Genomic DNA, 23705 nt, shown 5'->3' with positions numbered 1-23705 from the left:
ACTAGTGTGTGCCTCATCTGCCTCTCTTTCAGGTGTGTCTCCCTCTCAGACCCCGCAGCAATCTCAGACACCCCAAGAGGGAGAAGATATCAACCTTCGCAAAAAGAGTAAAAAGCAAAACAAGAACCCTTACCGCTACTTGACCTCCTTCCTGCAGCGCAGGCCGTCCGAGGAGGACCAGACAGGCATCCTGGCCAGTGCAGACTCTGAGGGCCCGAATTATGGAACTCTACGCTGACCCGTGTGCCCCACCAAGCCATTAGACCCAATTAAGCTGGCCCCTCATGGAAGCAAAGTCCAAAACACCGCAGTTCTCCGCCCACCTCCCCCCACCCCCACGCATCAACAGCGACAAACAAAGGTTTCATACAATCCGTACAACTTGATTTGTCCGAGGAGCCGCAGACTGGATCCTCCAGAGGCTGGAAGTCTCATCTGAAGACAAGAACAATGGCGTTTTTTTGTTTTGTTTGTTTTTTTCTTTTTTCTGAGGAATTTCACTTGAAAATGCTCTGAGAAATATATAATGTATATAACTAGTAAAACAAGGGAATTAAGCTTCCTCTTACAGTAATAAAATGTGTTGGTTGAGTATGACACAACACGTTAAAAAAAAAAAAAGATTTTTCCACTCACTTATCATTGAGGGTTCATACCTTTTAGGTTTTTCAGTGAAACAGTGTACTGTTAAAGCCTGGTGCGTCCTTGTACAGGGACACGAGTCTACCTTTCCTACAATACAACTAGTGTCAGTCTTTAAACACAGGGTTCTTACCGCAAAATATACCTCAGAGTAAACGCAGAGTTGCTGTAATTCTTGTGGTATACTATACGTACTTGACCTTTTTACACTCTAAAGGTACGGACAAAAAAGGTTTATAACGCTCACCCCTCATTCAAATGGATAATATGGCCTAGCTTAATCTTATTTGGATGCTTTTCCTTACTGCAGCTAGCGCATTGCGTCTGCTTTTGGGGTTTCTGAGTAGAGAGGAGTGTTTACGCTCTGTGTTGTTACGCCCATTGCTAGGGCACGGTATCATGACTAGAGACCATAGCCTTCGTCAGACTTTGTGAAAAACATCGGGGGACTTTCATGCTCAGCAGAGGTTGGACTTATGGAGCGACGAAGCAAAAGTATGAAGTGTCTGTATGTATCTCATTCTTAAGGAATCATTTGTGAAATTGGGCACATCTTGAGGTGCCTTTTCTTTGCCTTTTGTTGCGTTTTTTTTTCTTTCTCTAACATAAACTGCCTTTTTTTTCCATCGCCTTCTCATGTTTGTCACTCTGAAGGAAGTGAGAACTCCAATAATGTCTGTTTTTTTATATTGCTTTTATTCTGTCAAGGACACATGAAAGAGAGAATGCGTAAGTCTGATTTAGCTTGTTTTAACAATAGTACCAGAAAACTTTTGTTTTCAAAAAATATATATATTATATATAAAAATTGCGGGGGCAAGAAATCCCAAGTACACTGCACAGTGAAGATGTAAAAGTTTGACAGCAGCTGTTCGAGTGGAATGTGATTGCTTCACGAAGCTGTAAAACGAGCAATGGGGAATCTCCACACAAAATGGCCACCCTGACTGTTTATCTCTTAAAAACTGTATATTAATTGCTAGCTACTTCGTTTGTTAATTTCTTTTATTTATTTATTTCTTTTTTCTTTTTTTTTTGTGACACTAACCGATATTGAATGTATGTTTTGCTGTACAGGAAATGAATGTCCCTACGTCACAGTGCATCGAATGACCCGTCGAAATGCTTACGTAGCGCAGCGGCGATTTGCTGAGACGACCAGACGGCAAAAATAGGTCCAAACTCCAGTATTTAACGGCCACGCCCGTTCTGCCGGTTACCGTGTTCTTTGACGATGTTATCGTCGTTTCTCTTTCCGATTGTTTCGCTAAGGCTAGTTCAGTCACTCAAATACGCATCAAGCAGTTTTTTATTTTATTTGTTTATTTGTTTCATTTCAGCAAATTGGAACATTTTTGCTAAATCCGAGGTTATCCACGTGAATGATTCTCTAAATCTCTTTGGAGCGGCAATTGCTTGTAAGCGAGCGATAAACAAAATAATTGGTTTCATGTAAGATACAAGGAAATAATCTATATTTGTTATGTACTATACATGGTGTGTATTGTATTTGTAAAGAGAAATCCAACCATGTTTTACAGGAAGACTTTCTTGTACGGGGATGTATGAATAGGTTAAAAAAAAAAAAAGAAGAAAAAAATGGGACGGATATCCCAAGTTAAAAGAAGTTAGATTATATATCGAAGTATTTGCTTACAATACGGCTTTAAGTGGATGTTTTTAAAACATTTTAAGGTGCCTAATTTGTCATACCTTAGCAGACATTTTATCTGAGAAGAAAAGTACACTTAATGTTAGTACCGTACAGTGTATTATTGCCACAGCCCGCTGGCTGCACAAGTTGAGAAGTATTTTCTCTCATGTATTAGTATGTGGACGGGACGGGGGAACGCTTTAGAAGCAGAAATGTGTTGCCCTCTACTATAAACAAAGTAATGTATTTTGCCCATTCATGAGCACACATGTAGGTTCACAACGGTTTTCTTCGCCTTCACGTGTCCAAAGCAAATAAACCTGAAGGAAACTTTTAGATTCTTTTTTTTTTTTTTTTTTACTTTTACCCCCTTTTTGTTTGGTTTCCTAAAAGCAACGGACATGCTGTAGACATGTACAAAACGTGCTGTGGAGGAAATTGTGTTTACATTAGTTTGATGAAATTAAAGTGTGTTAGGGCATAGTTGCTTTGAACATTACGACTTGGTGCTATGTTTAACTTTGTGGTGCTGTAGAGTAGAGGTCTGAAGATTTGTTTCTATTTCTGGAAGGAACTTTTTCTCCACTCCCCTACGTGTGTGCGCGTGCGTGCATGTGTGCGTGCGTGTGTGTTTGAGCAGCTAAACTAGCTCTGGTAGACATTGTCCTAATCATAACAGTGTGACTACAGTAATAGACAATACTGAAAAAAAAAAGTAGACATATAACCTTGATTAATAGAGACTTGTGACATTCAATGAACTCAAAAATGACCTGTTTTCTATAGTGTGTTTTTTGCTATGTCTGTCTGTGCTTCCAAGGTACCCTCTTTAAAATATATTTGTGATGATATTGAAATTATTAACCCAGCCTAAGCGGGAGAAACGTAGCCTGACTTAGATTAGCAACTAGTCAGTCACAGGACACATGGAAGAGAATCGGAGCGCGCTGTCAGGTCGGGGAGGGGATCTTTTCTGCAAACTTCCTGTACAGTGCTGTGAAAAAGTATTTGCCTCGTTTAAAGATTTCATCTATTTGTGCTTTTGTTTTGCTTGGAAGTTGATTAAACCATAAAGGTAAATTTAGTAACATCGGTCAAGTGGAACCTGTGCAAATGCAAAATGCATTTTTCAAATGGGCGATAGGGGGAAGCTGTCTGTAAAATGTGGAAGAAATAATCGCCTCCACCCTTCCTGAATCACGAATTGACCACTTCTTTGGACGGCTGAGCTGAACAGATTAATGCCATATCTGTAAAATCAAGAATTCACATAAGCAGGACTTTTTTTTTTTTTTTTTACAACATAAAAGTTAGCTAAAATATCTTGAAATTCAAGAAATCAAAAAGCAAAAACTCGTCAGGAAGAGGTGAAAATCAAAGTCAATGCCATCCATCAGTGGCGTAAAACTAATTCTTTAGCAAAGAATTTCCAATCAGTAGTTTGTAGCCTTGCTCAAAAAGTAGAAAAAACAAGCTTGTAGTCGTCTAGTTTGAACCTAAAATGTGATTAAAATGTTGTGGCTAGATTTTTACTAAGACCTTTCACTTTTGGGAATTGTTGAGTGTGACTAATTCAAACAATTCTGAAAAGAAAAATGGTTTGAAATTCCTTCCCATTGATGCAAAAGTCATACAATGAATGCCTAATTGTTGCCGACACAACCAGCAGTTAAGTTTACGGGCAATTTTATTTTTCACATTGGTTGATTTGCATAACTTTTTTCCTTAATAAATGAAATCATCTTTTCAATCAGCATTTTTTCTAAAGTATGACAAAAAAAAAAAATCAAAAACTTTAAATCTGTAAGCGGTGGAAATGCTTTTCCACAGCAATGTAGATCTATGGTCAACAGCACTTGTTTTTTCAAGCACACTACTACTACTACGACTGAGGACGCAAACATCTCACCTCATCCACCATCAACTTTTTTAAACGAACAACTCCTATTAGTACTGTACAGCTTAGCCATGAGTCGTTCACGTTTGCATTTATTCTCTTGTCTGAAAGGCTCACACATCCCCACCGCTGTTTTTTTTTTTTTACAGACGCTGTCTTCCGGGCTCATTTGTTTCTTTGCAAAATCCAACGGGAACATGTACAGCGTTTAAGAGGGCTGCTTTGGACGTACTGTTAGCGACGTTTTCTGTTCCGTTTCTCTTGTTATTTTTGGGTTTTTTTTGTTTTGTTTTGGGGGTGGGAGGTGGGTTGTTTCTGCTTACAGCTCTTAGTGCATCACTAGCTGCTGATAGGATGATACTTAACAGATTTGACTTTCTTTTTTTTTCTTTTTTTTTTAAATCGTATTAATCTTGCATGTAGAGACAATTACAAAAATGCCTATTTAGCAATCATTCATGACCATCTGAGCTGGTTTGTTATTGGACGGAAGCTAGAAAAGTATGTAGTATTTTCTATATTCTCTTTATCTCTTTTGTTCGTTCGTTTGTTTCTGTTTGTTCTTCATGTGTACCAGCACTGAGAAGCTAGAATGTATAATTAATCGTAGGCTACTATAAGCACTACATTGTTGACTGTTTTAGCTCATATTCAAGCAAACCCAGTAGTGCTTAAAAGAAGTGAGAAATTCCCATGTTTCGTTTCACTTTCATCCACCGAACTCTGTGCTGTACATCACATGTTTACATTCTGCATTTTACATGTTTTTGTTCTCGTTTCGGTTTTGATCACAATGTCCATATGTAAATATTCAGAGTTAAAACTTTTTCCACTCTTCTCTTTTTTAAAAACGATAACACTGATTGTTTTTTTTATTTTTTATTTTTTAGAAATGCCATTCAATTCTGTCACCGCATCAGATTTTTTGATGCTTTACTTAACTTTTTTTTTTTTTTTGTGAGCAATTAACTCATACTGTATGGTGCTGTACCAAAGCCTTATGTATAATATCTGTACTACTTTATTTTTTTTTCTTTGCCACTGCTATCCAGTGACTCGTCTTGAGATCATGTCTTGGTCACTACTCATGTTCAACTGCCATGAATTTTCTTTTAATTTCTCTCTCTCTCCTTTTTCTCTTCGAGTAAGCAGAAACCTGAACGAACTAAAATGAAAAAAAAAAAAAAAAAAAAAAAAAAAAAGGAAAACACACTCTGGCTTGTTACCAAACAGGCCTGGATGTACAGCAGCAGTTGCCATCACAAGCCTTTATAGGGGTAAAATGCACAGGCTCACTCCTGGTGGCTCATCATGGCGTAGACACGGGCCTATCAGACGATCTCTGCTCTATCTATGGCATGTCTATGAGAACATGAGCGCAGTGTTGTATCCATGTCACCATATCATTTCAAATGCTTAGTCCTATACAAGAGTTTCCTCTCAAATTTTTGTATTTTGATATAATAAAAAAAAATCAAAAGAGGTTTTTATTTTTGCTGCGTGTGTGTTTGTTTCCTTGTGTGCTTCCAGAATTTCGCTGCAGTTCAAATGCTGGACACAGGGGGTGAGTGTTGGTCAGAAATTGGAAAGAGAGAGAGAGAGAGTGATGCACTATGATAATCAGGTCAGGTTTTCTGCTTCCCATTTTTGATTTCTAGGACACACTGGTCAGAGCAGAGTAGAAGTGCCAAGTTTCAGATGTATTTTCTCCCTGCAGTAAAAAAGACAAACAAAAAAAAAAAAACACTTGAAATTTGGAATAAAGAAAAGTGGAATCCAAGCATATTTTGGATGTTTTCACCCATATGTTAAAGGAGGAAAACACTTGGTTTCCTTTGCGCTCGTGTTTAAATTCTTTTAGGCGAATGGTAGAGAGCAAACAAATGAGCCGTCATTCTTTTGCACACACCTGAGTGAAATGTAAAGTTCAGCTAATCCGCTGTTTAAACACTCAGCCGCCCTGAGGCATCAAGCCTCAGTTTCAACCAGGCTACTAAAAGCATATAGCTAGTGCTGTGTGTTTATCATTAAACACATACAGCACAGGCTTTATAGTTGACACAACTTAAAAAGAAACATTAGTATTATTAATTCTTTTATGCCCCAGCCAAATTTTATGCTTTATTTCTTCAAGTTTCCTGTGGTAGCATTCTGAAAGACCTGCATTTGCATTGCGCGCCGCTTCATTGAGTCAGAGGACTCCAAAGCCCTGACAGATGCCATTTCATTTGGCACTAAATGCATCGTTAATCATTAGAGCTAATAAAATTAAACTAAAAGTATATTAAAAAGTATAAGCAGTGATTAAAAATAGAGTTCCAGGGAAGTGCGCTAAGTAAGTCAGTAAATTACTTCAGTTTTTGTGTCTGTCGCTCTAATGAATTCAAAATTAACAGGATAAGGAGATTGCACCCAAATGGTGGCTCATTAAGGGCCATCCCAGACTGGGGTTAGTTGGGGAGGAAAAAAAAAAATAATGTTCTGTTATACGGTATGGCCAAAAGGTATTTTTCCTCTCTGAGATGTTTCAAATGCTAAATATTTCCACATCGCACAAGTGACGTCATAATTAGGAGGTTTTCGGAATGACTTTTTTCCCCACACCAAAAAGCATTAACCGATTGCCAGAAAACATCTGGATTGGTTTTTTTTTTTTCTTTTTTGCACTTGGACTTTTTCTAGAATCAATAAAAACCCAAATGAAAGTAGAAAACTGAGAAAAAAGTGAATTTTGTACAATAGGTCCCCTATTGTACAAATTGCCTTTTTAAAATTGTCTCAAGAAAGTATTATGACTAATACCTCCTAAATCACTTTATTACCATGGAATACAAAGGTTAACTGAATCATCGTTAATTAACATTTGAATGATAATCCTTCACCACACAGTCATGAATGACATTGAATCATATTAATGGAATTTTTGTTTTGATGCTTCCAACTTTCTCAATCCACACTAAAAAAATATTGGCAAAAACATTTTCTTTCGACTATCAGATTACTTAGTTAATACATTTTAATTGGCTTTAGAATGATGGCTAAGTCTTGCTCTTTAAAACTGGTGTGTGCTGCAGAGGATCTGAATTCTAGCATAGATCCCTGACCTCACTAAAACACCGAAGAGTTTTCACACATCACATTTTGGAGACTGAAACGTTTCTCTGGCGTATTATCTCTCAGGAGAAGCATTAAAGCAACCTTTAGCTTGAGCCTTCTACAGCCACATAATATCTCCAGAATCGTTTTGGTCAAGTCGAGAGCAAAGAGCTTTTTTGTTTGGGGCTCGTGCTCAAACCGGCATTTTCAAAAGCCGGCTGGTGTTTATGAACGACGCCACTGATGGGATTCGTAAACTGTTTAGAACAACGATTTACGGATGCATCCGGATGATATGAAAACAAATATTTATAAACAAGATTGGAAACGCCATGGCAACCGGCCAACAGACAACTGGAAGAGGCAAGAAGAAGCAAGCTCCGCCGTGTTTTTCACTCTTGCTGTGATTCCACATCCGTGTTGCAGGAGAATCCCCGTTTTTTTGTACATTCAAACTGGAGCAGTTTAGATTCGACCTGCAGATTTTTAAACATTAGCCCGGTTGCTAATCTGGTATATGAGGTAAGCCAGTGTAAGAGCTGGTCCAACTAGGAGTCCGTGGCATTTCGGCATCAGTTTTTAAAACATGTTTCTCAAACTGCCGTTCAAGTGTCACTGGTGGCTCTTGGGCTGCGTGTGATGTGTTGTAACACAGACTGCTACAGGAGAGCCTTTCTGAATCTCCAACATCTCTTTGAAGAAAATTGTAACAACATTTGATTTCCCCTCTGGGATTAATAAAGTATTTTCAAACTGAATCAAAATGAATTCTAGCCCAGCTCTAAACCTCTCTGCAGTGTCATTTCTGACCCTGCAGCTGTGCTTTTTTTGTTCTCCAGATGTTTGTTTACTAATGGTCTGTAACAAAATCTCTGCGACAGTCTCAGAACAGCTGTATTTATACTGATATCAAATCACATTCAGCTGGACTCTTTACTAACTGTGATGTCTGAACAAAGTTGATTTCACGGGATTAGTAAAGTATCAAGCTTTTCCGATTTCTAAATGATAATATTTTTGAAAAGCGCGAATCATAGTCGTCCTACTTCACAAGTATGCACTACATAAATATGGACTATTTTTTCTTATTTTATTTTATAGCTTGACAGCTTCCTACTTGTTTTGTGTTGTATTTGTTGCTGCCTTTTGGCCAGGACTCCCTTGAAAAAGAGATTTTTAATCTCAATGGGTTTTTATGCTGGTAAAATACATTTAAATAATAATAATAAAAAATATCATATAAAATGTAGAAAAACCTCAATGAACATGACTATGTTAGTTAGATGAATAAAGTTTATAAATGATCAGAATCATTGTGTGCTCTGAGCCAGAACAAAACCTGAATTTCCGCTTAATTTTCTAAGGTGAATATTAAAAAAAAAAAAAAAAAAGGTATGATGATTATGAGCGATCTCAACACCAGTTTTCACTCCTCTCACTGTTACCGCCCACCCACAGTGGAGGGGTTATGTAATTGTTGTACCAAAAGCATTACCTAACACCGCACAACTGCGGTTCCTCGATGCTAGCGAATGTAATGAATCAGCGCCTGCCTGCAAACCCTCACGCCTACATCAAATCTGGGTCCCTGGTTTGGGGAGAAGAGGAGGTGGAGGAGGAGGAAGAGGAGGGAGTAGAGAGAGAGAGAGAGAAAAAAAGGTCTGGGAACCCCTGAGGCTCAAACAGGCGCGAGCACGAATCCAGTTTCAGCAGTGCGCGCTCCCGACACCCGGACTCTCACTCACCCTCTCTCTCTCTCTCTCTCTCTCTCTCTCTCTCTCTCTGTCTTCCAGCCACGGAATCACTCGCCAGCCTCTCTTTTGTAGAGCGAGATGCCGCACCTGGTCGCGGGCTTTCCTGCCAACACCATCTACCTCAGATGATCAGCCGTGGCCTGTCTTTGAGTGACCGAGCGTCCGGGCTGCGTGGGTCTGCAGTGCGATGCGATGCTGGCTGGCAGCATGCTTCCTAACCGAGGAGCCGAGCGCCGAGCAGCATAGAGGAGGCGGCGGAGAAGAGCAGCGCGCGCAGTCGCAGGTAAGTTTACCGCCGGATGATCCCGTCGCCTCGAGCGGACAGGTGAACCCTCCTCGCGCTGTTCCCAACGCGCGACCACCACCGGCTGCTGCCCATTAAATCGATTAGTTCACGCCGAAGCTGTGAAATAATCGATTATCATAGTCTCTCTCTCTTCGCCTCTCTCCCTCTTTGCGTGTGTGTGTGTGTGCGCGCGCGCGCTGTTAATGCGCCTGGTATCCGCCAGGCCCAACAGGTCATAGTACACCGCCGGTAAACTTTTCCCATTGGTCATTTAGTGCGCATTATGTTGCATCAGAGGTTATAAAAAAAACAGACTGTAGTTTATCTGTACGGTGTGCTGTCTGGTCAGGAAATGATGAGTCTGCCGCAATGCTTAGCAACAGGCCTGCAACAAGTGCGAGATGTATTCAACATTTTATTATGTCATGTGATTAAAATGTCGGCTGTAACGACCGTGGTTGAACTCTCCCGGTCATCCAGGAAATGACAATTATTGCCGGCTGAAGTCACAGAAAGCGAGCTAAGCTGGCGGTTTAAACCAACCGTTTTTGCGATTTTATGTGATCCTTGATGTTTAAAGTATAGTGTAATTTAATCAGTCTTGAAAGTTTTTATTTTACTTGTAAAGGTATACAGTTTCCTTAAAAGGGCGGTATTGTGTATTTTACAAGCACAGAGTGCCATTTTATAGCGCAATCAAAAAAACTTGTTACCTTCAGTTGTAAAAATGCTGTATCTCTCAAACATGACTAAAAAGAAATTTGACACCTTCAAATTTGGCCTCTGCCTCTTTAAGAAGCTCTTGTTATTTGAAACTTCCCTTCAGTACTTCATCACAACTCTCTCTGTTAAGCCTTTAACACCTTTCTTAGCAGACTGAGAAGTAGTTCCTATGATTAGCTCTGCAGGTGGACAGTTGCACTGAGTGTTTGCTTATTGCTGCTGACACTAGTCTGAAGGAGCTGAGTGGGGCTCCTTCAGACTATTGTCAGACTCAGAGAGAGAGATGTGCTCTTTGAGACAAACTCGACTTAGAGAAAAGGCGGTGCTTTGTGAGAGCAAGTATTTAGGCACCCATGAATGGTTGCCATGGGAGAGTTAAGGATTTCTCAAACAGGATTTTGAAGTTTCACTCCAGGTACGTTTTTGATGAGGGAGTAACATCATAACATGACATAAAGCTCAAAAAAGTCGATTATACTTAATACCATCTCTTTAAAGTCTGACCTAATTGAGATTTGTTTTTTCAAAGCACAGAAAAAAATGTCAATGCGTTAGTAGAGGTAATAGAGTTGAATCCAACAGATAATTTTTTCAATAAACTCTTAAGGTTTATCAAAGTACATTTTGATGGTTGATGGGTTTCTCTTGAAATGCATGTAGGGGTCAGTTTAAATGTGATAGTGACTGATGGTATTTGAAAGGTCCTCAAATCAAATTGTGTTTATGTCCCTCGTACAGGATGGGGTCGACTCTGGCGACAATCAAAAGTGCTTAAATATAAGGCCGTAAAAGAAAGAAGAGCTTGTTGACCGAGCCAGTAAAGCATAATATAATTTCTCAACGTGTGACACGATAATTGAGTAGAGCACTGTCATATGAGCAGATAATTTAGCAAAAGAATTTTTGAGAAAATAAAATCATTTTTCCAGCATATTTAGACCAAAAGATGTGAGGATCCCTCATACTACTCACAAACAATAAGACTTTTTGGCATATGGAGCAGCTTATTTGTTGTTATATATATGTTTAAAATAATCACATAAAGAAATTAAGTTTATGTTTTTGGAATACATTGGTAAAGTAAAATGCTTCAGATATAAGAGACCAAACCACTTGGAGAGGATTATTGAGAAATTGTCACATTTCTTGATAGCTAAGATGCAGGGGGACTTGTGTTCAAAAAGAAACCTTGGTGTGTAGTCAGCAATGTCTCTCCTATAGTCTTCATCCAGTCTCCATGGTAACCAACTTCTGTGTTGGACAATTGTTGGGCACTCTTACCGTTTCTGGTTATAACTCAGCGATGGCTGATGCATCAGACCCGGCGCTACAAGTCATTGTTATTTTATAAAAGCATTCTTTCTCTCTGGCTTTTTAGACCAAATGACTAAGGGATTCCTGATAATCCCTGTTCTTAAAATATATTTTGAACTTTTTGGGAGGCATTGAAAACTTTTTAGAGTAAGGTAATTTCTTTGCCATCTGTTTGTGGCATTTTAACACAGTGGAAGCAATTGATTAACAACAACTCAGCTGCAGACTATTAAGTTAAGTAAAACTGTATTCTGAGGAAGATGCGGAGCAGCGACTGCAACCTCATAGAACGGGTTTCCATGGCAAAGGAGCTGCATCTAAGCTTTCATACAGCATCAGTAAGTGAATTCAGTGGTGAAAAGCGTGTTCCTCATGGTCTCTGCAGTGGTGTAAAGGTTTTCTTTGTAGAAATTACAGTTCTCTGTTTGGCAATCTATTGGAGAAGTTCGGGTTTATAATGTCTGATTGATTAGGGTTTAGACTTTATCTGTTAGTTACAGTGAGAGGAAGTCTTAATGTTGCAGCATTTGAACAATTCCCTGCTTCCAGCTCTTTGGGAAGAACTTGTAGATGGGCTTAAAAACTGAAGTTTTTTTTTATGAACAAAGCAAGTTGTTGCCCATAGTTTTAGGTTAATATTGATTTACATTTTTCTCCACTTTGGTCTTCAATTGAAAACTGACAGAAAACAATCTATTCTTATGTCAAATAGTCACAGTTATATTTAAGAAAATACTTGAAGAGAGATGTAGCTTCTTTTTAAAGAACGCATTGGACAACCACCTAGAAAACTAAAACTTTACAGCAGTTTAAGGATTAAATACTATTAAGTTTTCTGAACAAAATGTTCAGAATTTCAATGTTCTTCAGATGAGGTAGAGCCAACCTTTATGTTTGTGTCACAGAAGAAATAGAGCATTGTTGAGTCAACACCTCTGTGTAGTATCTTAAACTGAACAAACGTCTCCAAGCTCGTACTCTCCGGTTGTCTGTGGATTAAGTTGCCGCTTGTCTGTCGTATTTCTGAGAATAAACGTTGCCCTCCCTAAAATATTTTTCTTGCAAAATGAGATTTTCTCCCATTCACTATTTGTGGTACGCCATTGGCTTATTTTTAGCACGAGGAGATTTGTGCCTTGTGGCAAGGTTTGGATTGTCTTTGTGAGTGACAGACTGGATTGTTGATTAAATGTTTGGATCAGCGTCGGCCTGCTGTTCACCCCCCTGTTACTCTGCTCCATCCGCCCATCCTGGCCTTCATCAGGGATCGCTCACTAAGAGATTTGAGCCGTGACATCTCCTCTGTGCGGGATGAAATAATCTCAGTCTGGCAGATTCCGAGAAGATTAGAGAATCAAATTGACTTCCAGCCGCCAACCAGTTCAACTCCTTCCCTCTGAGAGGTGACATGAGTCACAAAGCATCGGGTAGCACATGGCCAATTGGGCGGCGGCGGGCTGAAACCTGCAGTGTGGTGACGGTGGCAGCGCCTCAGGCAGACAGGCTGATGATGTGTCAGAGCATCTGGTCAAAAGTTCCTCGGAGGCTTTCATTTGTCTCCTTCGTCTTCGCTCTGGAAGAGCGTCAAGTCACGATGGATGGGAGATGAGTTACTATGGCAACCGTAGAGCTTTTTTTTTTTACCCCCTCTGAATTTACAGCTTCTGTTGACTGCAATCAGAATGAGAGCCTGAAACCAACTTTCTCCACACCGACGCATGTCTTTCTTTGGTACTAACAAGAGAGTCAAAGTGCGTCAAAGATCTCGTGACTAAATTCCATAAACTGGGAATTTAGCCGCCCTTCGGCTTGATGTTTTCACTCTGACAGTTTCCATTTGTGTTGTTTCAAGTCACTGGAAACCTGATACAACCAGTCTGACCAACAACAAATGGCAAAGAAACTGAAGCTAAGGAGCTAAAACACGACCAGCCTCGAGGAAACCAAACGTTTGTGTCCTGTCAATGTCTGGTCTGGGTTTTGGAGATCCATGAAGTCTACACACACGTTACCTGACGATCTGGTTTGATCGTCAACAATGTCTTTATAGTTTCAGAGAGTCAGAAAACCTCCTTTAACAGCTGTCAAATTAAAGACATTTTCTACATTCTATTAAGAGTCTAATGTAAAGAAATGTAATTACCTGACTCAAGCAAATATTTACCAGGAGATTCTTCTACTTTACTTTGTAGAGTTATTTTACTTTCATCAAGTCATCACAATTTGTCCTTTTGTAGGGACAAAAAGCACTTGGGGCAGTTCTCACTGTTTCAAGGTGCTTTATAAATACAGCTGGTTAGCTTTGAATGTTAAGTTTTATACTTGAATTTTTTTGGCAATGTTGAGAGGTTTTATTTTGGCTCTTTGCATTATTTAGCCTCTTCAGAGCCTGCATATGTTTTCAGTCTGTTAAAGCATAGCAGTACAATTTGCACAATGCCTGGTTTGTTTTGTTCTTGGAAAAAGTTATTAAAAACAAGTTTCATATCTAAATTAAGGTGAATTCATGGTTCCTTTTTCTACATAATGTAACCGGTAGTACTTATGATTAAAAAAATAATAATTATGTGATTGGTATCGGTGATCGGCCGTGATCGGCCCTCACGGGTGATTGGAATCGGAATCAGCGGGAAAAAACCTGATCAGCACATCTCTAGTTGTAACTTCTTTTACATTAGTCACATTTTTCTCTCATTAATTCAGTTTGGTAGCATTAAGTTTAGGTTGTGTGGACAATAGACAGTAATAAAATTGTTTAAAAAATAGCACCTTTGTTCTTGTTGTGAACGCTCAGTTCACAAAGCAGTGTTGAGTATGTGAGAACTGAGTGGTGGTGCAAATTCTTTTCACACATTTACAATAAAACTAAAACTATTTTCTTTAAAAAATGTCATTTTTTTAACACAAATAATTTACTGATTATCACGAGAAACTAAAACTAAACTAGGGGCTTGCACTTGGTCTAATGCTAAACGTCTAGTTAGTTACATAATGGCAGAATGTGATAATATTGAAATAAGAATCATATAACTGCAAATTTAGAGGTAATCTGTGAAGCTGGTTATATTTGCAGACATTGCATTTACTCTTGAAACAGAAGCTTGGAAGTTGGTATTATCCTCCATTTTCAATTGCAAGTTCCCAGATTAAATTTGACGGCTTTACCTAAAACGTCCACTTAAATCTGGAATTTTTTTCATTAGGTTTCAAAGTTTTTGATCACTTTTCAAAGTCCAAACTCCATAAATACTGCATACATTTACAAGAATTCAAATTCAAAAAATACTTTATTGATCCAAAGAGAAATGAAATAAATATTTAATAAATGGTGGGAAAATGTGCAACATAGCTTTCCCTCTGGCTATGACCCGCCCCCTCATTTCATTTTTTAAATGAAGGACTTGTGACTGACAGACTTGTGACCAAATTTTACCTGGGGAAAAAAAAAAATTCACCCAGTCATTTTCTTGTCAACATGTCTGCTGATGCCGGTCCCTCAGACAGCGTGCAGGATTGTGCGCGCCGCCCCATTTTACTCGCAGAAACGCCATGTAGGCCATCAGATACCAGGCGACATCCTTTGTGCTCGCCGCTCCGGTCTCCTGAGATCAGAGCTGCACCTCCCCATTAATTGTGACAGGTAAAGGGGGCCTCTTTATTCATACATCCAGAATAGTACGTTTGATACTTTGGAGATGAATGACGACGGAGAAGCTGTGGAAGCAGTACTGCTGCTTGATTCGGTGTGACTTCAATGTTTCTAGAAGAAAATCCACAGGAAAATAAAAAAAAATATGTTGCTTTGACAGGTTTGAGACATATTTGTATATTCATTTTCTCACCTATAATACACCAAAAGGTGGTACGCTGATGAAGATCACTCATCATCATGTCTCTTCACAGCCTTTCGACTTTGTAGTGTACGCTATTTGGAGCATTTCTAAATTGGTCCACTGTTACCGTATTTGGGCTAAAAGAAGTGATTGCTTTGGTGATCACTTCTTTCGTCAGATTTTCTAAGTTTTTCCAGACGAAAAAAAGTGCAAGTCTTTTATGATGCAGGTGCTTTATGCGAGCTTGTCCGCTCTGCTGTGTGCAGGACAACATGTTCCTCCACTCAAACAGACTCTCTGTCTGATGAGCTATAATCAGCAAGGTCAGGTACCGTTGTATGCGCAGAAAACCCTTTTTTTTTTTTCTACAGGGAAAGAATTCAGCTGATAGAAAAGTATTTACCTCATTAGCAACCCACAACCTTAACATTGTTTTTGGGTTACTTGTGTGGCTCTAATAATGCATAATTGTAAAGTAGAAAGTAAACGATGCACGCTGTCTTGCGCAGATAAAACTGTAAATTAGGGGACAAACAGCATCATGTTGACCAAGGAACACAAAACACAGATGAAGGATAAATTTGGGCTTGATTCAAAACAATATCTCAAGGTCTGAATGTCTCTCAGAGTACTGTGTAAATCTCTTCATCTAAAAACGGAAATAGTATGGCACAGTGCCAGACCTAATCCTCAACTGAGCAAGAGGAGCCAAATAATTCAATTGGGCGTAATTCAGTTTATTTTTATAGCGCCAGTTCACAACACATACCATCTCGAGGCACTTTGTGAAATAAAAGTCATGTGACCAGATCCACGGTGAAGCGGAAAAGATCCTAAGCTACGGATGGGGCTACGATTAGTTGTGCCCTCTACAGATCTGCTCACTATAGATGAGTGGCAAGAACTAAACTGTTGTTTACAGAAAGCCTTAAGAGGACCTACTTGTGTGTTCCTTCATGTTGGGGACATGTGAGATAGTGTTCTGTGGACAGAGCCGGTGGAGACGATGGTGTGTTCATCCCAACTCACACCAGTTTCACAAGAAACCCTGGCAGTGGCTGTAGAAGTTTTGAGGTGGTGACCCAGAACATAAAGAAAAGGCTACAATAAAATGACTTGGTTAGTTATTGGACCTGGACCTCAATCTAATTTTTGACAGAACTTTTAGTACCTAGATGTGGAAAGGTGTTAAAGGAGAAATACCCAAAGAAACTTTTTGCTGTGATTGCAGTGAAAGAAGACCTTAAGTAAGGATTGACTCTGTACTGGCCTGGTTTAAAACTAGTCTCATGTCGCTAATCGCTTTGCTTCGTACAGAAGGTCTGGACCCTCAGCTATTGAGAAATAATTAGTAGCTGGAGGCAATCGCTAACATTTGGTCCTGATATATGTACAAGTTGAGTGCGCTGTAAACAACCAACCCCACTAAGAAGTAAGAAGTCCTAAACCAAACGACTCAATATTTGGAGGCGTGGCCAACACATATTTAACGGCTCTGTTTACTTCCTCCACTGTCATTGCTAAAACTGCAATCATGGCAGACTTTAAATCTAATTCATCATTGTTCAAAGCTCTTTCTGTTCGCTGATTGGCCTGGTTGAAATTCATCCGGAGAAATCGAGGTCCATAGGAGAAATTTCAGACGCAGCACTGAAGGGAAACGAGAATCAAGTGGAAACTTAACTAGGTCAAAACATATGCCCCTGCCAACACTTTTCATATTTCTATTTATGACACAATTTGAAATCTACTGTAAACATCCTCTTTGTGTTGGGCTGTCACATCAAATCCCATCAAAATACACAAACGTTTGTGGCTACAACGTGACAAAACACTGTTCCAAGACACTGTCCGGTCATATAAGAAGACTATAGATGTTGGATCCAAGTGACCGTTGCATAACATAACTTTATGTAATGTGGTCTCTGGATCGCTGCTATCTGTGTAATGCACTTTTTGCCCTTCGGCAAGGTTGAGTTGATACACAGTGCGAGACGAGGATGGAGCCGAGTCGGACCTGCTCAGTATTCCTGTCGGCCTGTTGGCATCCTGTTGACTCAAGAAGCTTTATGGAAGTCCAGAACCAGCAGTGGATAACCGAGCTGGAGGGGCTGCTGGGAAACCGCTACTACGGCACCAGCGTTCAGTGGACTCTAGTTAACGTACCTGTTGGACCAGACATGTTGTGGTTGATCAGCAGAACCCTTTACACATGATGGTGACCCATCTCTCTGCTACCTGAGCTGCAGTGGTGGGAGCTTTGGGAAGGGCCTGTTTTTGTCCGTGAGACGTTGTTTACCGATAAACACCCTCATAATTCCAGAAGCACGTTATGGGAAAATTGAGGGAGAGCCAGGTTTGCTTCATCAGGACATTCCTTGTGTTTTCATTACTGAACTGAGGGTAAGCAGTAGAAGCTGACGTATGAATGAAAAACAAAAGGTTTTTACTGGGACTGGAGAACAAAACTGACATAAATTAAAAAGGTTTAAAGTGTAATCCTATCTAAATACTGATATTTTACCAATTCCATGGCAGTGGATAAAAAACAGTAATTGTTTGATGTAAAATTAAAATTATTTATGAAGCTGAAGGAAACAGGCTGTTATGTCTACATCTAGTTTGCGTTTGGACGGACGATATGAGCCAGTGTTGTGTTTTAGCTTAACCAAAACTTTATTCATCTTCCTCTGCATTACAGTACGGGATAAAACCAACACAGGCAACTCAATATTGTTAGGGTGTTTTAGGGCTATTGTAGATAGAAAAAAAGGGTACGTTTCCTCTGAAAAAGTCAAAAATGTTGAGATTAATCTCAGAAATTTTCTAGGAATTCTCTTGGAAATTTCTGAGTTTGAAAAGTCAAAATTTTGCTAGAGAAAAATCTGAAATTTACTAGAAAAACTTGCAAATTTATATATATATATATATATATATATATATATATATATATATATATATATTTTTTTTTTTTTTTTTACATCTGTTGGATCTCTGAACATCGGAGCATGACAAGTTACTTTTTAAGATTGTTTCAGCCTACTTTGTGTTGACGAACAGTTTCTACCTGAGTGATTTTTTGATTCTCCAGGCGTAGCAGTAATCAGCCTGGGCATGGCTGATGAAATTAAGCCCCCCAAAATGTAAATCACCATTAATTTATGATTAAACAAGGAGGCAAATATTTCATTGGGATTCCTTATCTTTGCTAACAAATAAAATTACCATCTGAAAACCGATGTTTGTATTCACCCAAGTTATCTTTGTCGTGACCAAATAGCAAAAACAGAAGGAATCTGTTTTGTGGGAAATACATTTTCACAGCAGTGGAATTTAAAAAGTAAAGGGGAAATCTCTGGCTGCCGGGACAAACCTGCCGTTTCCTTGGAGAGCGCGAGAGTCGCTTCTCAACCGAAATCTGTCAGCTCTAGGAGGAAACAGAAGCTGAAATCCATCCTGCGAACTCACAGCCTGACACGTTCTGGTCGCCGTGGCAGCCCGCGGCACTCTGGCATGATGTCATCCCAGATTACAGCCAGGGTGGATGGCGGCCTCGAGTGGGTTAACGTCTGGTGGCTCCTCAGCTTCGGACCCTCCTACCCGCCCGCCGTGACTTTCTCTCCTTCTCTCTCCTCCCACTCACGTTTCTCTACAGCGGGCTGTTGCAGCAGGGCGGCATCATGGAAGCTGGATGCGTGGTTGCCGCGGTGATTGAGAATGCTGCCTCAGGACCCCGGGGAGAACCAGGAAGTAGTGACGTCCTTGAGGGGTGAGTTACTCTTATTTATTTTTTTGCGTTTCCCTGGCTTCGTGTGTCTGCTCACCTGGATGATGATGAAAAGACCAGATAGCGTGTGGCGTGCTGCTTTAAAGGAACATGGGAATTTTGAATTTGAGATGAATAAAACCAGAAGTGAGGCTTTTAAAAAAATGACCCAGTTATCAGAGTAAAGCTGAGAGACAAACTATCCCTTTTTCAACCTCCATCAGTTTCAGACTCCACTATTTTGTTGCGCTTGCTCATGTAATTTTGGAGCACATAAACGTCGATGTTTGTTTGCCACATTTCCAGGTTCGATCAGGCTGAATCTCTGTAAGACTCCCAAACTCCCTGTGGCCTTTGTTGCTTATCAAAGTTTGCCTGAATGGGCCTCACCCTCCACTCCTCAGTACATTGAATCACATTTCAAGTGAAGGTTTTGTGAAGCTCTCCCTGTGGGTGGATTGTCTTTATGCCTCACTGAACACGTGAGCTTTGGAGTGCAAATAAAACAATCACTGGATCAGGGTTCGTTTTTTTCCCTCTCTACTAAAGCAGAAACTGCTGATATTTTCTAAACTGATCTCAGTAATTGTTCATAGTTACAGCTAACATAAATAATAAATGTGTATTTTCTTGGTGATAGCTTCAGTATGACATGTTTTCTGTTTTTTTTTATTTTTTTGAGGCATGCTGGTGCAATGTCATGATTCCAGCTCAAGCCACTCCAGTAATTCTCCCTCACTTGCTCCCTCTGGTGGATGAAAATTAAACAAAATATATCGAGAGGCCTCATTTTCATAACAATAGTTCAGCTTCTGTTCTGTTTCCAACCTTTTTTTTTTTTCTTTACCTCTTGCACAGTGACCCGACCCCACCTGCTGACCTCGACAAAAACGATGCCTTACCTCAAGCTACCAACATTAATTCTCCAGAGGAGAAGCAGCCACAGGAGACATCCACTGCCGCGGTACATGCCTACAAACACACACACACACACACACACACACACACACACACACACACACACATATATATATATTTATAAATAAGCACACACATGGCACTGACTCATAGCTGATGCAAGAGAATACACAAAACCCATCAGACATGTTGTCCTTCCTCCATGAGGATGCTCTGCTCTGCTTCTTTAGTTGACTCACACTTTAATGTCGCCTCAACAGATCACAAGGTCTCAGTTGACGACTTTAAATTAATCCTGGTCTTCTGCAGATTAAAAAAATGGTCAAAACTACACATACAGCCTCAAATACAGTCATACGTCCAATTAATATTTGCTCAAATTTGAGTAAGTAAAGGGATAAGGTGAAACGATGCTGCCGTCACCAGGCGATGTGTTCTTAGGTTTGAAAGACTTATGTTGCATTCACACCAGCCATGTTTCATCAAACTCTAGTCCATGTGTTTTGATTGTCCAGTTCGTTTGGGGAGGTGTGAATTTGCTGTCAAAGCAAAAAAAAAAGTGAACTCTGGTCCGCCTAAAAACCTCGCTCTGGGTTTGATTAAAGTGAACTCTGGTGCGCTTCCGATGCAAATGTGGAGGCAAGCAGACCAGAGACCGCTCCAAAAGCAGGAACCAGACTATGGTGTAAGGCATTCTGGGTAAATACAACCAAGACAAATGCAAGAATCTAATGCTTACGGGACAAATGGCTCTTCGTCTTTTGCCAAAGACAAAAGAGAAAACCTACAATCTGACACCACTGCATTTTTGTTTGCATTTCTTGAAAAAGGACGTTACGCTCGTGTCTTCTTCTGACATGTTGTTTCTCTCAGTGGTTCTTGGTGCAGCGCCACCACAGGCAAGGAGAGGAACAAGTTTATCAATTAGTTTGGATCGTTTGACACAGTGCATCGTAAAATCAAACCACGCCAGCTCGTGTAGTTTCTAGCGCAAATATCTTAGTACTCCTGAAATAAGACAAAACCGATAAGTAACTTTTCTGCAAGAAGTAGGGGCTTCTTTTATGTCAATCATTTCTTAATATTGATAAACAATGACTAGTTTCACTGACTATTTCACTCGTAAGAAGAAATGTTTTACTTTTGTTGAATTATTAACTTAAGCTCCTACATCTTGCTGATAATTTACTTGTATTGTAGTTTTGTAGTTTCTCTAAGGTATTCAGATATTTTCACTACAAAGTAGACAAAAATACGTGGTGAGACTCTGTTTTTTCACAATATGTAATCCACTGAGGAAAAATGATATAACTCCTATTTTAAAAGCCGTCAGAGGCAGGAATGTGCTTCCATTGCACGTTCCAACGTCATAAACTATCGGTTTCTCCATCACGGACCCCGTTAATGCTTTCTGCTCTTGGCAGGTGAAGAGCGATGACATCACAGAACACCAGGCCGAGCCCCTCCTGCGCTCCTGCGTCAGCACGGCGAGTATGAAGGTCAAGAACATGAAAAAGTAGGTGCTCTCAGTGACGCTGCCGCCGCTTTTAGGGGCCGCTTCACTGGCCTGAATATAAGGCTCCTTATTCAGGCCAGCGAAGCGAAGGGGGAGCCTGTGTTCCAGCGCTGGGCGCCTCTCACGCCGACCAGCCGGTCTGAATCTTAAACGGCGCTCTGTCTCTCGCCGCACAAGCCTGACCTCTCCCTTCCTCTTTCTCTTTGTTTCCGCTCCTCATCGCAGCGTCGGTGTGTCTTGAATGTTGATGAGTAGCCGCTCTTCTGTGTGTTCTAGGCTAACGTTCCCCAGAGGTCACTTCCCCAGATTGGCAGAGTGTGCCCATTTCCACTATGAGACTGTCGATTTTGGCAACGTTCAGGTGAGCTCTAAAAATACTTTGTGGAGAGTTATTAGCTTTCATAACTGTGCACTTGGCCGGCGTTCAGCTGCTATATTTGCTGCTGTCTCAGACTGCGCTGCTGCACTTTTGGCATAACCGATAACCTTGTTTGTGTTTTCTGGACAATCACTGCAGCAGTTTTCCCTCGTATTCTTGACGTGCCATGTTTGCATCTGTTCGCAGACGATATTCTGCACTTACTACGCTTATTTTTGTTCAGCTTCTACAGGCAGGTTGCCTAAACTTGGATTTGCTTAGTGCTGCCGCCTTCAGACTCAAATATTAGCTGTCAGCAGGAGCTTAATGCTGGTCCTGGAAATGAAAATTTATTGTCAAACAGCACAAATGAACGATTATCATTGGAGAATGGCAGGAAATTGTTTTTCACCTTGCAGGTTGCAGACAGCAAGTTGATTCTTAACAAGGAGTTTCATTTTCCGCATAGACAACGTAGTTTACATTATTTTATGCTTTACCTGCTTCTTGATCTTTTACAAAAAAGCAGTTTTTCTCGATATTGATGAGTTGAAACATAAAGGTTCCTCTTTTTAACTTGATATGTCATTTAGGACTGAACTGCATGAACTCAAATCAATCTGAAGACATATTTCGACTAGTTTTGTCCTGAGTGGACATTGTTCTGAATACCCTGACTCTAGCTTAGCGTTTCCAAACGTATCATTTTTTGGTGATTTCCACCTTCATTCTCGGCTGCTCTGTGCTTACCTTCCTCTCTTGCTCTTTCTTGTACTTTTTCATTTTTTGTTTTGAGATCATTTTGAAGTAATGTAATGGCATAATAATGCAATAAGACCTTCTCGAAAACTTTGTTTTCTAATGAAAGTGTAACGGTGGAACTGGAAGACATCTTAAATATCCAAACAAAACACCTGAAACAACAAATGAAATGGAAACTGTCCTTCAAAAACGTAGAGCTATCTGAGCCCAACACACCAGACTGAAGACTTTCCATTGTTTGGTAGAGAGGAGAGAGAGATACAAGAAAGACGATCAATAATGCAGATGGAAATTACTGAGCTTATTTCTATTCATCATGCGATTAATTAATTAATTAATTAATTAATTAATTAATTGATTGATTTATCGCGTCAGGCTTAGTGATGTGCAGAAGTAAGCATTTAGCCAGTTGTAGTTGCAGAACTACAACTCTCGTAGTTCTGCTTGATCGCCTGCAGAGGGCGTCAGACGTTTCTGCACAGCTGGGAGCCGCTGCTTTAGCTTAGCACAAAGCATCCTGAGCGGTGCATGTGATGCACATGGCGGCGCCGACCCCCTGCACGACCGCATCAGTGAGCAACGCTACGGCTGGCTGAGCATTAATCTGAGACGCTTTCGCTCTGTTTGGCTGAATGTTTTGCGTCTTCGTCATTAAATGTGCAGAAAAACAGTGTGAGCAAAAGCAGAAACGTCCTTTTTGAGGCGACACTGACGCTGAAGGCAGAGCTGCATACATGCAGATTCAGACGCTTCCGCCCAACGCCCCGGGGTGCGTTTGATTCGGTTTGGGAGACGAGTCTCTGTTCTGTGTTCTCGGATCACGCCATAAGCCGCAGAGTCTTAACCACAAAGACGGAAAGCAGAGGTCGAGTCTTGGGTGTGATGCCTGCAGAGCAGCAGACATCCTCCATCTGCATCCCGACAGATTCGTCTGCAGATTAGGAAGTCTCATCTGTCTCATGTTGCTATGTGACGGATGAGCATCTGTGTCCGTGTGTCCCAGATGAACCCGTTTACAGGCGAACCACCTTTTGTCACGAGAGAGAGAGAACGGTTGAGAGAGAGGAACAGGGGGGAGGGTGATGGAGTACAGGAGAGGCAGGAGGAAAAGGAGGAGGAGGAGGGGGGGGGGGGAAGGAGAAGGGGGGAGGGGGGAGGAAAAGGGGGGGGGGGGGGGGGGGGGGGG

At 40.5% G+C, this 23705-nt stretch overlaps 2 protein-coding genes across 5 annotated transcripts in view; both read left to right on the top strand.

Annotated features, from left to right (window-relative positions):
* The window catches only part of igsf9ba (immunoglobulin superfamily, member 9Ba), an 84400-nt gene extending 80532 nt beyond the window's left edge, over positions 1-3868 (top strand). For all 4 annotated transcript variants that reach the window (XM_015037779.1, XM_015037712.1, XM_015037942.1 and 1 more), the window contains one exon: positions 33-3868. In XM_015037779.1, coding sequence (XP_014893265.1) covers positions 33-238 — 206 coding nt within the window. In that variant the 3' untranslated portion in view covers positions 239-3868. The remainder of the gene's footprint in view (positions 1-32) is intronic.
* A 4937-nt stretch (positions 3869-8805) lies between these two features.
* Positions 8806-23705, top strand: part of arhgap32a (Rho GTPase activating protein 32a) — a 34546-nt gene continuing 19646 nt past the window's right edge. Inside the window, exons 1-6 of the mRNA XM_015037595.1 lie at positions 8806-8948; positions 9083-9326; positions 18855-18968; positions 19824-19929; positions 21308-21399; positions 21676-21760. Of these exons, the coding sequence (XP_014893081.1) occupies positions 18880-18968; positions 19824-19929; positions 21308-21399; positions 21676-21760 (372 nt within the window). The 5' untranslated portion in view covers positions 8806-8948; positions 9083-9326; positions 18855-18879. The remainder of the gene's footprint in view (positions 8949-9082; positions 9327-18854; positions 18969-19823; positions 19930-21307; positions 21400-21675; positions 21761-23705) is intronic.

This window comes from Poecilia latipinna, unplaced genomic scaffold (genome assembly GCF_001443285.1).
Source record: "Poecilia latipinna isolate Pla-1442-1.1 unplaced genomic scaffold, P_latipinna-1.0 Scaffold1, whole genome shotgun sequence".
NCBI lineage: Eukaryota > Metazoa > Chordata > Actinopteri > Cyprinodontiformes > Poeciliidae > Poecilia > Poecilia latipinna.
The sequence above is the reverse complement of the archived record's forward strand: the minus strand, read 5'-3'. Positions and strand labels throughout refer to the sequence as shown.